General features: G+C 37.4%; 2 protein-coding genes across 9 annotated transcripts in view; one reads left to right on the top strand and one right to left on the bottom strand.

Moving 5' to 3' along the window:
* LOC101974441 (purine nucleoside phosphorylase LACC1) overlaps positions 1–438 on the bottom strand; it is a 57,722-nt gene extending 57,284 nt beyond the window's left edge. For 3 of the 4 annotated variants that reach the window (XR_005732083.2, XR_013423344.1, XM_005340355.4), the window contains exon 1: positions 299–438. The gene's annotated coding sequence lies outside the window, so the exon portion shown is untranslated. The remainder of the gene's footprint in view (positions 1–298) is intronic. The other variant, XM_078015951.1, reaches the window with a different exon arrangement.
* An 891-nt stretch (positions 439–1,329) lies between these two features.
* LOC101974158 (coiled-coil domain-containing protein 122) overlaps positions 1,330–15,185 on the top strand; it is a 35,392-nt gene continuing 21,536 nt past the window's right edge. For 2 of the 5 annotated variants that reach the window (XM_040281486.2, XM_078015955.1), the window contains exons 1-2: positions 8,373–11,691; positions 12,218–12,333. In XM_040281486.2, the coding sequence (XP_040137420.1) occupies positions 11,640–11,691; positions 12,218–12,333 (168 nt within the window). In that variant the 5' untranslated portion in view covers positions 8,373–11,639. Of the gene's footprint in view, positions 1,469–8,372; positions 11,692–12,217; positions 12,334–15,185 lie in introns of those variants that run through there. The other 3 variants (XM_078015953.1, XM_078015954.1, XM_078015956.1) reach the window with 3 other exon arrangements.

The raw sequence follows: 15,185 nt of genomic DNA, 5'->3' as shown, positions 1-15,185 counted from the left end.
TTGATGGACACCATGGATTCCCACACGGCACGTCTGTCACCGCGGAGTCCCTGTCCACTGTGTGGCGCTGGGCTCCGGAGCGCGGGTGGCAGCTCCGCACCCGCCCGGCTGCTCCACCGACCGCTCCCCGCCCACTTAGGGCTTTGGGACCTGCGGACAGACTCGCAGCAGCGTGGTTCCCCTTCTCGCGCCTCACCCCGGGCTGTCGGCCTGTCCGCAGGCAGCTCGGCCACGACCCGCGGCCTCCCTCCCGAGCCTGGAGTCCACCCGAAACCCGGAAGCCGCCAGCCCCACGCACCTTTGCCCCTCACCGCGGCCGCGCGGCCCCGACAGCCTCCACTCCGGCTCCGGGTAGAAACAGGACTGTGGGGGCTCGGGGCCGGGGGTTCCCGGGACGAGACGGAGACGAGGTCCCGCCGCCGCTCAGCAGTTCCGGGTCAGGTCCGTCGCTGAGGTCGCAGGCGCAGGAGCCGCAGCCACGGAGGACCCTCAGGCGGAGCCAGGCGGGTCCCGGGGCGTGTCAGGCCGGACCCAGAGAGGGGGCGGCGGGAGCGGGGGCGCCGTGGAGTGGTCGCCAGGAGCGAATGGCGGGTCCTGTGAGGGCCGGGGCGGCGGGAATGGCGGCCGTCGGGCCGCGAGCGCGCGGGGGGCAGGAATCCGGGCTGCGGGCGACTCCTCTGAGCGGTCTGGAAGTCCCCGCAGCTGGCGCTTCCCGATGACCCGTTGAGCCAGCAGTGGGGCGGGGACACTTGGTTTAAGGAGTCCAGGCCGGATCCCTTCACGTTAGCTCTTAGCGACTTGTCCCCTCCAGGTTCAAGGAATGGGCCTCTAGGGGGCGGTTGGTTAGTGTAGTTTTTGTTTGCCTTTTGGTGATTCTGCCTTTCTTGAGAGCAAGCCAGTCCTCATGACAGCTCCCTCACTTTTATTGACTACACAAGGGTCACCTTTGCCCCTACCCCTTTTTTGCCCTTCTTTAAAAATAGGTGCCTCTAATTGGCAGAAGGCACTGATTCTTAGAATCGTGTTAAAGGTACAATTAAGCATGTGTTATCTTTCCTCCAAGAATATGATTTAATAAATATTGAACAGGTAAGGATGGAAGGCATGTGCTTTGTTAAAGGAGGAAAACTTCTGCCAGTTACAGTCATTTCCTTTCACTTTCTGGTACTAAATTCATCTGTCATCCCATTACTCTACTTACCCCAGTGGTTTTCAGTCCTGGCTACACATCAGAATTAAAGTGGAACTTTAAAATAATAATAATAATAATAATAATGCAGGAAACCCTACCCACACATTGAATCAAAATCTTCTAGAGTCAGTCCTGGCATGTTTTGTTTTTCTTTCTTGTTTTTTTTTTTTTTTTTAAAGAGAGAGAGAGAGAATTATTTTTTTTTTTTAGTTATCGGCGGACACAACATCTTTGTATGTGGTGCTGAGGGTCGAACCCGGGCCGCATGCATGCCAGGTGAGCGCGCTACTGCTTGAGCCACATCCCCAGCCCCTTGTTTTATTCTTTACAGTTGATTTAGATGCATAATTTGTTTTAAAAAAATAACAGCCTTCTTCCCAAGCCATTCAGATAAAGCCTTTTTTTTTTTTTTTTTTTGGATAGGCCACATGACTTCATCTTTTCTTTACATTTACTGTTTGTTCTGCTTAGGACATCCTTCTTTTTGTATGCCTGTTTAACTAATTGCTCCTTATTCAGTCTTCAAGCTCAAACATAGCCTTCCTTGAATTCCCATCCAAGATGCAGAATTGTTTCTTTAGCATTTTGTTCACATACCAGAAACCCTCTTTTGATATAGTCCTCTATCCAAACAATAAATTGAAAAAGTTGGTTAAACATTGAGTTGTATACTGTATAGGGATGAACTTTGTTATGTAAATTATATCTAAGCAAAGCTTTTATAAAATAGAAAAGAGCAGTTAAGCCAGAAAATCATGAAAAAGTGTAAAATTATAAACTTTTATTTTTTACCTAAAACAGCTGTCTGCTCATTTGCCAATCTATTCAGAAAGCCCAGGGTCTTTTCTTTGCACATGGTCTACTTATTGGAGTTCTGTATTTTATCTCTTGCATAAATCATATAGCTAACCCACTAGTAAGATTTCCTGAGATTTTGTTCCTTTAAGAGGAGAATAAAGGCACTTGTGAATTAATCTGAGTGCAATTTTAATCTTTATAATCTTTAATAGTTATCTCACACAGCTTTATTGGATCTTTCCAAAATATTAACCATAGTTTTTAAAGAAATGAGGAACTTTATTTCCATGCTATTTCATTTATGTATATAATATGTTATAAAAGCACAATATCAAATACAAGTGGCCTAAACAGATTGGGAACAAACACAAGTAACTCATAGGACCCCACATCTGGTAGTGCAGAAACAGGCAGCCTCATTGGAGAGTACTTTGCTAGCCATGAGCATTTAGCATGATACGGGAATTAGCCACTTATGATTTGCAAAAGAAATAGGGTTAATTGCTTAGAGGTCAAAAGTAGATAGGCTAGGAGAGCAACTACTCTGCCTCTCCATTTTAATTATTTGACTATATGTGTTCTTCCTCATAGAGATTTAGAACATTTATTCTGAAGACAGAGATTGGGCCTTTCTTTTCAGGGGAACTGTTGGGGAAATCCCCAGACATTCTTACCCTAACATGTAAATTTTATGAAAACAAGTGGAATTTTAAAAAATTGTTAACATTGTTTTTAAGGCATTTGCACAACAGTTTATGGATCTTTAATGAAAAGGCCATGTAACAGATAAATTTTTTCCTTCTTAAAAGCTTGAACTAGTTTCCTGGGGCTTCCATACCAATTACCACAAACTAGATGGTTTAAAATGACAAAAATTTGTTCCCTCACAGTTGTGGGTGTCAGGTAATAAAACAGAGGTGTTGACAGACTTTGTACTCTTTGAAGCTTTCCTTGCCTCTTCCATTTTTTGTGGCTCCAGACTTTTCCAGCCTGGTGACTACATGACATGGGGGTCTGTGCCTCCATCTTCACTTGGTCTTTCTATGTGTCTGAGTCTCAAGTCGCTTTCTACCTTTCTCTTATAAAGACAGCCTGAAAATAAATGGAAGATCAACCAAATGAGAACAAGCAAAGGCTATTTGTTCAGAGATTGCAAGGAATTCGGCTACCATCTGCATTTTAGCTTAGTCAAAGGCAGAAAGTGGAGTATGACTTGATTGGAGGTATAGACTTAGGGAAGCAACAGGCAGGCTAATTAGAAGTGAGGCATCCAATGTGATTGATCAGGGGTGTATATTTGGTGTTCTCTGGTTGGTCCCAAGTTGGAAGCAGAGATAAGAATTAGGGAAAATATCATCATTAATCAGGGAGTGACTATTTGGGGGCACTTGTTATATTTGGTTTCCTAGGTTGTTACTAGAGATAGTGTTCTGACTTCCTACATGTCTGACTGATAAATAACAAATTGGCTTCCTGGACTGCTTACTGTGGATAGTGAGTAGGTTTCCTGGGTAGGTTGCTACAGATTGTTTCTCAGAGTTCTGATTCTTTTTTTAATGGTCTGACCATTGTATGTTTACATATTCATTCTTACACCTTCCATTGAATTTAGGGCCCAATCCCTTAACAAAACCACATCTCAAAGATTCCTTCTTCTTTTTTCCCCACTTAGGGTCACATTCATGGGTTTTGAGCATTAAGATATGGATGGATGTATCTTGGGAGCAACCATTCAACCCACCAAAAACTCTTCTTGGTTTAGAAATGATGCCTGCTTGTTTAGAAAAATAAGACGGAAAGAAACAAAAAGCTTGTCCCTTAGTGTCATAAATAGACAGGCAGGTAGGTTATGACTAGATTTTGCCAAAGACCTATTATTTCTATCACAAAGGCAGGGATATTTTGCAACGGTTGCCTGGGCATTCCTTAAAGCTTGAATTGGAGTTTCAGACCAACCCTTTGGTCTACACTCCCAAATGAGATGTTTTGGAAGTCACTAACAAAACATGTCTATATATTCAGAGAAATTCCACCTTTGGTAGAAAGCTTGAAGCAATGTGGATAACATGAATACTGCCTGCATTATCTTAGAAAGTTAAGGAACAAAACAAACTTATCTAATTCTTTTTGTTTTCAATATCCTGAAATTTTCATTTCAGTGCCTGGTTAGAAAATGGAAAAAATCACTAGTTTCAGTAGATTCTAAGGCACTGAGATATAATAGGTATATAATAAAATTTTCTTGATTTGATTTATTAATTCCTTTTGGCGAAGGCTGGATATGTTCTAACTTCTAAAAACGTGGTTGAAAGTTCTGGGCTAGGGCTGTAGCTCAGTGGTAGAGCGCTTGCCTAGCAAATGTGAGTTGCTGGGTTTGATCCATAGCACCACATAAAACTACATAAAATAAATATTGTGAAAAAATTCTTTTTTAACTTTTTATTGTTTTTATTTATATATGATAGCAGAATGCATTACAATTCTTATTACAAATATAGAACCCAATATTTCATGTCTCTGGGTCTATATAGAGTATATTCACATCAATTCATGTCTTCATACATGAGCTTTGGATAATAATGTCCATCACATTCCACCATCAGTTTTAACCCCATACCTCTCCCTTCTCCTCCCAGCACTCTGCCCTAACTAAAGTTCATGTAATCCTCCCACGCTCCCTGTCCCTACCCTACTATCAATCAGCCACCTAATATCAGAGAAAACATATGACATTTGTTTTGGGGGATTGGCTAACTTTACTTAGCATTATCTTCTCCAACTCCAGTTGTTTACCTGCAAATGCCAAAATTTTATTCTCTTTTATTGCTGAGTAATATTCCATTATGTATATATGCCACAGCTTTTTAATCTATTCATCTAAGAAAGCATCTAGGTTGGTTCCACAGTTTAGCTATTGTGAATTGTGCTGCTATAAACATTGATGTGACTGTGTCCCTGTAGTTTGATGTTTTAAGTCCTTTGGGTATCTATCGACTCAGGAGAGAGATCCTGGGTCAAGTGGTGGTTCCATTCCCAATTTTTCAAGAAATTTCCATACTGCTTTCCATATTGGCTGCACCAATTTGCAGAACCACCAGCAATGAATGAGTAGACCTTTTTCCCCACATCCTTGACAACACTAATTGTTGTATTCATAATAGCTGCCATTCTGATGGCAGTGAGGTGAAATCTTAGAGTGGTTTTGATTTGCATTTTTCTAATTGCTAGCAATGATGAACATTTTTTCATATATTTGTTGATTGATTGTATATCATCTTCTGAGAAGTGTCAATTCAGGTCCTTGACCCATTTATTGATTGGGTGATTTTTTTTGTTGTTGTTGTTGCTTAGCTTTTTGAGTTCTTTATATACCCTAGAGATTAGTGCTCTATCTGATGTGTGTGGCGTAAAGATTTGCTCCCAAGATCTAGGCTCTCTATTCACCTCACAGATTGTTGTTTCTTTTTCTGAGAAGAAACTTTTGAGTTTCAATCCATCCCACTTATTGAGACTTGATTTTAATTCTTGTGTCACAGGAGTTTTATTCAGGAAGTTGGGGCCTAATCCCACATGATGGAGGTTAGGGCCTACTTTTTCTTCTATTAGACGCAGGGGCTCTGTTTTTTTTCTAGGTACTTGATTCATTTTGATTTGAGATTTGTGCATGGTGAGAGATAGGGGTTTAATTTCATTTTATTGCATATGGATTTCCAGTTTTCCCAGCACCATTTGTTGAAGAGGCTATCTTTTCTTCGATACATGTTCTTGGCACCTTTGTCTAATATAAGCTAATTGTAGTTTTGTGGGTTAGTCTCTGTGTCCTCTATTTTGTACCATTGGTCTACGACTCTCTTTTGGTGCCAATATCATGCTGTTTTTGATACTATAGCTATATAGTACATTTTAAAGTTTGATGTGATGCCACCTGCTTCACTCTTCCTGATAAGGATTGTTCTAGCTATTCTGGGTCTCTTATTTTTTCAGAAGAATTTCATGACTGCTTTTTTTATTTCTATGGGGAATGTCATTGGAATTTTGATAGGAATTGCATTAAATCTGTATAGTGCTTTTGGTAGTATGGTCATTTTGATAATATAAATTCTGCCTATCCAAGAGCAAGGTAGATCTTTTCATCTTCTAAGGTTTTCTTTGAGTTCTTTCTTTAGGGTTCTGTAATTTTCAGTATATAGATCTTTTGCCTCTTTTGTGAAATTGATTCCCAAGTTGAAAGTTCTAGGTTGGGATTGTAAAAGCTCAGTGGTAGAGCGCTTGCCTAGCACATGGCAGCACTGGGTTCGATCTACAGCACCACATAAAAATAAATAAAATAATGATATTGTGAAAAAAAATCTTAAAAAAAAAAACTCATTCAGTTTTGGGTCTGAAATTCAATTCCCATTGATTTATGCAACTCCAATGAATTATCAGTAGATGGCAGTAGATTGTTTTTATTTGTTTCCATTCTATTGTAGAGATACAGAAAAAGCTCACACACCCAATTTTACAGCAGATATCCTTTCATGATTAGTTGGTTTAAATAAATGACATGCACGAGTTCTTCAGCTTACATTGCTTTAGAAAAAGATAGTCAAGAAGTATCAGTTATATGATTATTTTCATTGTATAAATCTGGCTTCATTCTTTAAGTTACTTCATCAAATATTCTAGGGAATACAAAAATGAATAACACATTATATTTGCCCTTTTGCAGTTTATAGTCGAAGGGGAAAGATAGTGTAAAATATTGGAATTAATAAGAATAAATGTGTTGAATACTCACCATGTGCTAGGAATTTGCTTAGGGCTTTATATGCATTATTTAATTTCATGCATTGTCCTTGTAGTAACACTAATGAGGCAGGTACTATTGTTCCCATGTATAAATAAGGAATCTGAGGCTCAGGTTAGAAATAATTTACCTAATAAGCTATGAAGTGGCACAACCTGGAATCAAAACTAGCTTTGTCTTACTCTAGAACCTATAATGTTATCTATCATCATATGAGGCAGAGAAACAATCATATTAAAAGAGATCACATATTCCCAGAAAGATTAAGAAAAGGTTTCTTTAAATGCCACCCAAAGTAGAGTTTTAAGATTGGTTTTGATGTGGACATTACAAGAAACTGTGTAAAAGCCATATTCTGTCAGAACAGCGTAAGTTGGAGTACAGATAGACCACAGTTAGACACCTATTCTGGGCCAGGCAGTGCTCTTCTCTCATGGAGTTTACATAAGTTGAAGGATACAGAAAAGATATAAATGTAAAAGATGTCAGTGGTAATAGATGTCAGTAATAGTAAATGCTATTAAGCAAAGCAAGGAAACAGAAGATGAAAGAGTAAGGTCATGTTTTTAAGAGTGTTATCAGGAAAGCTCTGCTAAGACAGTTATTTGGGGGTAGGTGGGGAAAGATTACATTCCAATAGACTTTAAAAATACAATCAATTAATGAAAAAAATTGCATTTAGTATGCATGATAATAAAAGAATCAAGATACTAGATTGTCTCTAGTATAAGACAATTATTGGGGGCAACATCCTTGAGCATCCTACCTTTGAGATCTTCAAATGTTTCCCAAAGGGCCTATGAAGTGACAACAATGAGCTCTCCTTTATGACTTGTTGGGGCAGGTCTGGTTGAATTGCCCTGGGGAATCTACCTTTCTAGAGACCTCTCTGCTAATTAATCTGGAGGTTTGGCTTGAACAACAAGAAAAATGAACTTGTAACTTACTGAGATGAATAAAAACTATGAAAGAGCAGTTTTAGTGGTGGTAAATGAGTGGGAAAAGGAACCAGAATTCAATTTGGTACATATTAATTTGAAATGCCTTTTAAATTCCAAGTGGAGATATGAAGTAGGCCATTTCAAGACTCTGTACTTGAAGAAAGACATTTAGTCTACAGATATAAATTTGGGAGTTGTTAGTCTATAAATGGATTTTCAAACTGTATGTGGGTGGCATAACCAGTAATATGTGTATGAGAAAAGTAGATGAGAACTGAGTCCTGGAACATTCCAACAAGTGAGAAAGATGAGAAGGAATTGGCAAAAGAAACCAAGTGTGGTTTTTCAGAGAAGGTGCTCAGTTCAAATGTGTCAAAAGATGCCATCAGGTCAAGTAAAAGGGAGATAGAACTTATCCATTGAATGTGACAACATAGAGGTCAGATAAGAGCTTTAAGAGTAGAGTGGCAACTGTTTGTTTTCATTGGTTGAAGAAGAATGAAGGGAAAGGAATTGAACAGCATGAATTGTTGCCTATAAATGGGAACAAGAAATGATTGAGTAGCTGACGGGTTACAGAATCAAAGCAAGGGTGGTCGTGTTGGTAGGTGGTGATTTATCAGAGTTATTTAGGATGACACATACAGCTAAATAAAGAGTGAATTATGTTGAGCAAACATTGAAATAATGTCTAACAAAATGAGAAAGTCCAAGAGCAGATTATTGACCTTAGTTATGAGCAAGGATGCTTTATTCATTGTAAGAAAGGATAAATTAATATATGGGTACAGGTTCAGAAAGACTAGTAGATGAATAATTTAGTAACCTCTGATATTTTCTACTATCTCAATTAAATAAGAGGATAGGTTATCAGCTGAAAAGGGAAAATATATGTGGGAAGTTTGTTTGTTTGTTTGTTTTTAAAATAAAACATATTCAGCTACTTGAGCATAAGTGAAGCAACAAGTTTGATTTTTCCAAGAAGAAGGTCAAGGAAAGAGCTCTAGGGGAAGTGGGATGAATGCAAAGGAATCTAAGCCAGATAAAGAAGTAAGAATATATGAAGGGCTGAAGGATCACGTAAAGGTAGAAGTGTTAATGGATTGGAAGTCTTGGTGTGATTGAACAACCCTTATAATCAAAATACTGAATAGAACGAGCCAGAAAATTAAAATATAGTTTGAAACTGAAATAGTGTATGAGGTATTATTATTCCTGTGGGTGCCTGGGGAGAGTGGATGAAAGAAGACATCAAGGAACTCAGAGGCCAGGGTATTAGATTTACCATCTGTGTGGATATGGAAACTCCAGAGAAATGTAAAGGGGAAAATGATGCAGAAACAGAAGTTATAATCTAGGAGTGAGGAGGAGAGAACTAAAGATCAACTAATAACAAGGACAGGTAAAGCTTAGTCTGATGGCATGAACCTCAAAGAACCAGAGGTTTTAAATAGAAGAGAAGGATACTAGTTTGGTAGTGCTGACAGGGAACAGGAACAACACCTTACCTCTGGATTTAGTAGTGATTTGAGGATGAAGAAGCGATATTTTTGGATTTCAGTTAGAGGCAAAAGATGAAGGGAAAGTTCACTGAAATTGTGAAAGATAGGATTTTTCAGAGACCACAATGGAAGGATTATAAAATGTTTGAGGAGTAGGTAACACAACATTAAATTCAGGGACTTACCAAGTGAATATGGATGGGTCTTCATGACCAGGAATGAGCCCTTGGAAAATAGACTATAATGGGAACAGTGATCACAATGTCTTTGATTATGGAAATGACACTGATTTGGAGTAAAGAGAAGGGACTCACCAGGAAGGCAACATAGTTAGCAAGAACTTAGGAGGAGCCTGCAGAACTCACAGGGTTCCCTCTTCAGTCATGCAGATTATGATACTGAAGCCAGGGTAAGTCTCCAGGAGCTGCTCCATCAATGTATTTTACTTGAATATTTCCCCAAAGAATAAAAGGTGATAGTAGGAAAGGGAATAGAAAGAAGGAAGTTGTGGGCTGGGGATATATGGGGATGTAGCTCAGTGGTGGAGTTATGTTCTTAGTAGACACAGAGGCTGCAAGTTCAATCTCCAGTAATGGGGTGGGGGGGGAGAATGGCCATTAAAGCAACAAAATGACTACAAAAGTGTACTTTAATTTGATTCTGGAGGGATAAAGATATACTTCTGCCCTTAAAATATAATCTTGGTAGTTTAAGAGCATAAACTTTGGAGCCCAAATACCTGAATTTAAATCACGTCTCAATAGCTAGCTGGCTTTGGTTAACTTTCTTGATCTATTCGTGCTTCACTGTATTTTTCTATAAAATGAAAATTATAATAATATCTACCTCATAGTCAAATGAGTTAGTATCTGTAAGCTTCTTAGCATACTGCCAGGCACCACATAAACACTAAACAATATAGATTTTATTGTCATTGTTGTTGTTGTTTTATCTAAACCACTCATAACAATGTCCTGCATAAAGCAAGCACAATATAAATACTTATGGAGAGAACTGTCTGAAAGTATAAAGGCATGCAATTTTATGTTAGGTGGGCAGAATAAGGATGTTGTCTGTGAGCATGAAAGGCAAACTAAAGAGCTCGAGAGAAAAATCAGATTTGAATCTGTTAGCACTGATCTGGGACAGTTCTGTGTGCTAGGAGGAAAGGACTTAGAATAATGACATGAACAGAGTAAATGGACTCGGCATCAGGAAAGACTTCAGGAAAGTGGTACATTTGAGGTGAGATTTGAAGGAAGTGACCTGAAGAGACAGGAAAGAATCATAAATTCTCAGGGGTGATTATAACAATCTGCTAGTTAAGCTCTCAGGCTCTTTTGCATGGTAGGATATTCTGGATAGGCTTAAGTCTCCTCAGGTAGAATCAATTTAACATTGTTTTTCTCTTTTTGTTTATATTTTAATCCTTTAAAACGTGTGACTAATACATGAGTACTTTGTTTATAATATTTAGGAAACATATTTAAGTGTTTTTAAACGTTTCCTAGCATGTGCCTTACTTTATAACATTTTTTCTTCCTTCCTTCCTTCCTTCCTTCCTTCCTTCCTTCCTTCCTTCCTTCCTTCCTTCCTTCCTTTCTTTCTTTTTTTTTTCTTACAAAGCTTGTAATCACTTGAGTACAATTTGGGAAGATGCACAGGTTCTATATAAATCAATTAAGAATTTTTTAAAAAGGATCAGTCATCTGAATAGAAAAATCCTTACGTTTAATGGGAGATGGCAACTTCCAATTTCAAAAGTACATATTTACATTGGATTCCATTTACATATCATAAAACCTTGAACCATTTTCTCTGCATAGGAATGGACAGGCAGATTTGGAGACCTTTTTTCCTAAAGCCGATAATGCCCTTACTTCTGCCAACTCAGCATTGTTATGTTGGAACAACTTTATCTTCATCTTTCAATGGAGAAAAATATGTATTCCTTCATCTTATCAGTTACTCCTAAATCAAGTACACTGGCACATGATTTTCAACCTACTTGGGTCTTACTCTGACCAAAATAACACTGGGCAAGAGTGCTATTTCCCTACATCCTATATTTGTGGTAGAGATTGCCAAAGCATTCTTAGAACTGATTCTCACCAATTGTGTGTGTGGTTGTTAGAATTATTACAACAGCCCTATGAGGGTGTAGACTGAGGATACAGTGAATCAAAGAAGAAACTTACTCAAGGTCATAATAGCTAAAAAGCAGAAGAACCAAGATTCAAATACAGTTCAACTTTTCTTCCAAAATCTCCCCCTTATTCATTGCCTTTTAATTACTGGTACCAGTGGTGAAATGTCATTGCATTCCTGTGACATGTTTGACAATTTATAACAATATAGATGTTTTTGTAGGCATAAAGAAGGTAAGCCAGACTGTGGAAAAGAGGAGATTACAGACAATGATAATGTCAGGCAACAAGGAAAGGAAGAGTGAAGAAGTTCCTAAAGATGGTAATGAATCAATCTTAAGAAATAAAAAATTAAAAGAACATTAACAAAAAATAGTACCAAAAGATAATTATGTTAGAAGGAATAATAAATTAAAGTAGAAGGAGGCAGTTATATTTCACCAGGAAGGAATGTACTCAGTGTTTAGAAAAGCCATAACAACCTGAAAATACAGGCCTATGTTGAAAAATCCATCAACTATAATTGCTATTGAGTTGTTGTGGTGACGCTATAGTATAAGTGCAAGTGGTCCAGATTAAAAAAAAAATGAGGTCAATCAAAATATTTATACTCTTCCAGAAAAGAACAGTTATGGCATTGCAGAAGACAGCTTTGAGTTGCCTGAATTGCCTACTATTATTGCCTTTGATTTTGATTTTGTCTAGAATCAGGGAAGATTACCAATCCAAAATGTACTTTTCTTTTAAATCATAGAAAACACCTAATTTTTCATGTTCCAGTATAGAAACATAAGTGTCTTAAAATATCTGTTTTTAGTTTTTGTCATGAACTTTATTCTTTTGTCTAGCTGTGGGTAAAGAAGATACATCATCATTAACTGAAGTTGTAAAACAAGTTGCAAAACAACAACAATCACAAACATCAGAAATAGAAAGAAACAAGAAAGTTCTGTTTCATTTACAGGTAACTTATTTCATATAATCTTTTAAATGTCTTCACAATTTAATAGTGACAAAATTTTTAAAAGAACTTCATATTGGGAATCAATTTTAATTACACTATACAATCAGTCAACAAATATATGAAAAAATGTTCATCATTGCTAGCAATTAGAGAAATTCAAATCCAAACTACTCTAAGATATCATCTCACTCCAGTTAGAATGGCAGCTATTATGAGACAAACAACAATAAGTGTTGTCAAGGATGTAGGGAAAAAGGTATACTTATATACTGCTGGTGGGGCTGCAAATTGATGTAGCCAATATGAAAAACAGTATGGAAATTTCTTGGAAAATTGGGAATGGAACCACCATTTGATCCAGCTATCCCTCTCCTTGGTTATTCCCAAAAGACTTAAAAACAGCATATTACAGGGACACAGCCACCTCAATGTTTATAGTAGCACAATTCACAATAGCTAAACTAGGGCCCACTTTCTATCGAGCATTTTGCTAAGCATTTTTCTCAACATTGTCCTTACCCTTGCATTGCTCATGATTCATTTGGGAAGGAGTCCAAGTAAACAAATAATTGCACTCATGGTGGTAGCATCAACAATAGAGGTAGGAGCCCAACATATTTAACACTGAAGAATGAGTGATTGCAAAAGAAGTGATGTTTCAATGATGGATTTTAAAAGACAGTTGGAATTCAATGTTGGGTTTTAAAAGACAGTTGGAATTCACTGATTGATTGGGTATCTTGGCCAGGTATAAGATTAAGGGAACCGGGATAAGGAGGATGATATTCCAGATTAACAGAATCTGAGAAATTCACAGAAGCCTGAAATAGCATTGTACATTCATAGAACCCTAAGTAGTTTGATAATGGTATAGTATAGAGTATGTTTTGAGAAGAGGTGGAAGTTATATACCATGATAAAAAATTTGGACTTTATTCTAACAGTGATGAGAAACCTTTGGTTTTTAAACAAGAAGCAAATTAAAAATTGCTTTTTTATAGAGAGAATTCTTTTAAAATATATATATAAAGTGCTTGTTATAATTCAACATCCATTCATGACAAAAATGTCTCAGAAAATTAGGATTAGAAGGGAACTTTGTCCATCTTAAAAAAAAAAAATTCCTAAAGTCAACCATATACCTAAGGTTGGAAGACTGAATTTTTTTTTTTTTTTTTTAGAAAAGTATATGACATTTTATTTTTACTTATGGATGTACAGTACACAAATTAAGAAATAAAATCATTACAGGGTTCTGAAATATTGATAGCTTATGACCTAACATACCAATAAGTCCATTCCCTGCAAGCAGCCACATTAGGGATTCACACTTGGTCTTTGATGCAGTAGTTTTCACATCATTACCGTGAAATGCTCAGTAGCATTTGGATAATATATTACAGTAGACATGAGCTATGTGTCAATATTCCATCTTTGGAACAAATTATGCTTATTTACATGTTAAGAATAGGTGGCTCTATCTACTTACCCTACTGTGAATTTTAATGACTGATTTTAAGCTACACCGGGTTTTCCAAACTATTACTTCTTTCAGAGCTTCTAAAAGCAACAATTCTTATTAATGTTTGTAAAAGATTATATTGGAAAAGATAATGTTAAAATGAAGGCGCTTTAAGAAACATTTAAGGACAACATAAGGTACTACTATTGGGAAAAAACCTGTACACATTTTCAAGCAAAACACTGAAATATAGTAGCAGTGTTTAATCAAATTGTTTTAAAATAGTAGTAGCTACACTACCTTACATACTGTACTATTATTGAAACCTCATAATTACAATTTGAATATACAATCTGACTTACAATTTCAACTATGCACAGCTTCTGAAGCATATTTTTCAGGTTTGTTTTTGCACATGAATTGAAGTTGAAGTTGGTCCTTGATTTGGAGAACTATAACTACCTGGAAGCACTAAATTTTAGACACAGTTATTGATAGCCAACAACAACAACAACAAAAAACGTGACAAAGGGAAAAGCAATAGTAACATGCGTGGAAAAGCAGCTGTTGCCCTAACTGCAATATCAGATCTAGAGAGGCCTCTGGGTCTCAAGGAATAACCCCCAAAGAAACCAAAATGTACAAGAGGAAGCAGCTGGCCGGCCAGTCAAGGGTATTTCCCACAACGGGGCAATCCTTAAAAAGTAGAGGCTTTGGACCTTTAGCATAAGAGAGAGACTTTCCATTCTTTGATTCCATGCACACTTGGTAAAAAGACAGAAGTCTGTCTTGACCCTTCATCACATGTAAACTACTGGTGCACTGCAGCAGCTCAAGCTAACTGAAGTGGAGGCAGTCCACCAGAAACTGAAGAATCCAGACCCCCATTCTCTTCCTCCTTCCCGTGAAGTCACAGACTATTTCATCAAGCCATCTGATGTAAGTAAGAGACTTACATTTTATAGACATAGTAGAGTTAGCTCATTATTAAAATTTGAAGAAAAGTCCAAAGGTGTGGAAAAACATGCTTGCTAACGGTGACTGCATCTACAATGACAATAACGAAATAGCTAGAAAAATAATTGTACTGTTTTAAATAATGAAAGAAGCTAATTTAAAAAAAATATATTACTCATCTGCAACAGCTGATTAACTTAACAATGAGTATATTCCTTTTCTGTGAGCTGAATTCGAGTTATTTTTCAATTATTATATAGCTTCAAATTATAAATATAACCATCCTAACAGTAAAGAGATCATGAAGGCAGTAACATCAGATCAATTTTAAGTCATTACTCCACACAAAGCACAAGAGGTGCTTTTGGATAAAGGCTTTAAAAAGACAGTGACTAACTGTAGTAAAGACTCCAGTTCTGCATCATGGAATCTT

This window comes from Ictidomys tridecemlineatus, chromosome 6 (assembly GCF_052094955.1).
Source record: "Ictidomys tridecemlineatus isolate mIctTri1 chromosome 6, mIctTri1.hap1, whole genome shotgun sequence".
Taxonomy (NCBI): Eukaryota; Metazoa; Chordata; class Mammalia; order Rodentia; family Sciuridae; genus Ictidomys; species Ictidomys tridecemlineatus.
Note: the sequence above shows the minus strand (reverse complement) of the source record. Positions and strands in the feature narration are given on the sequence as shown.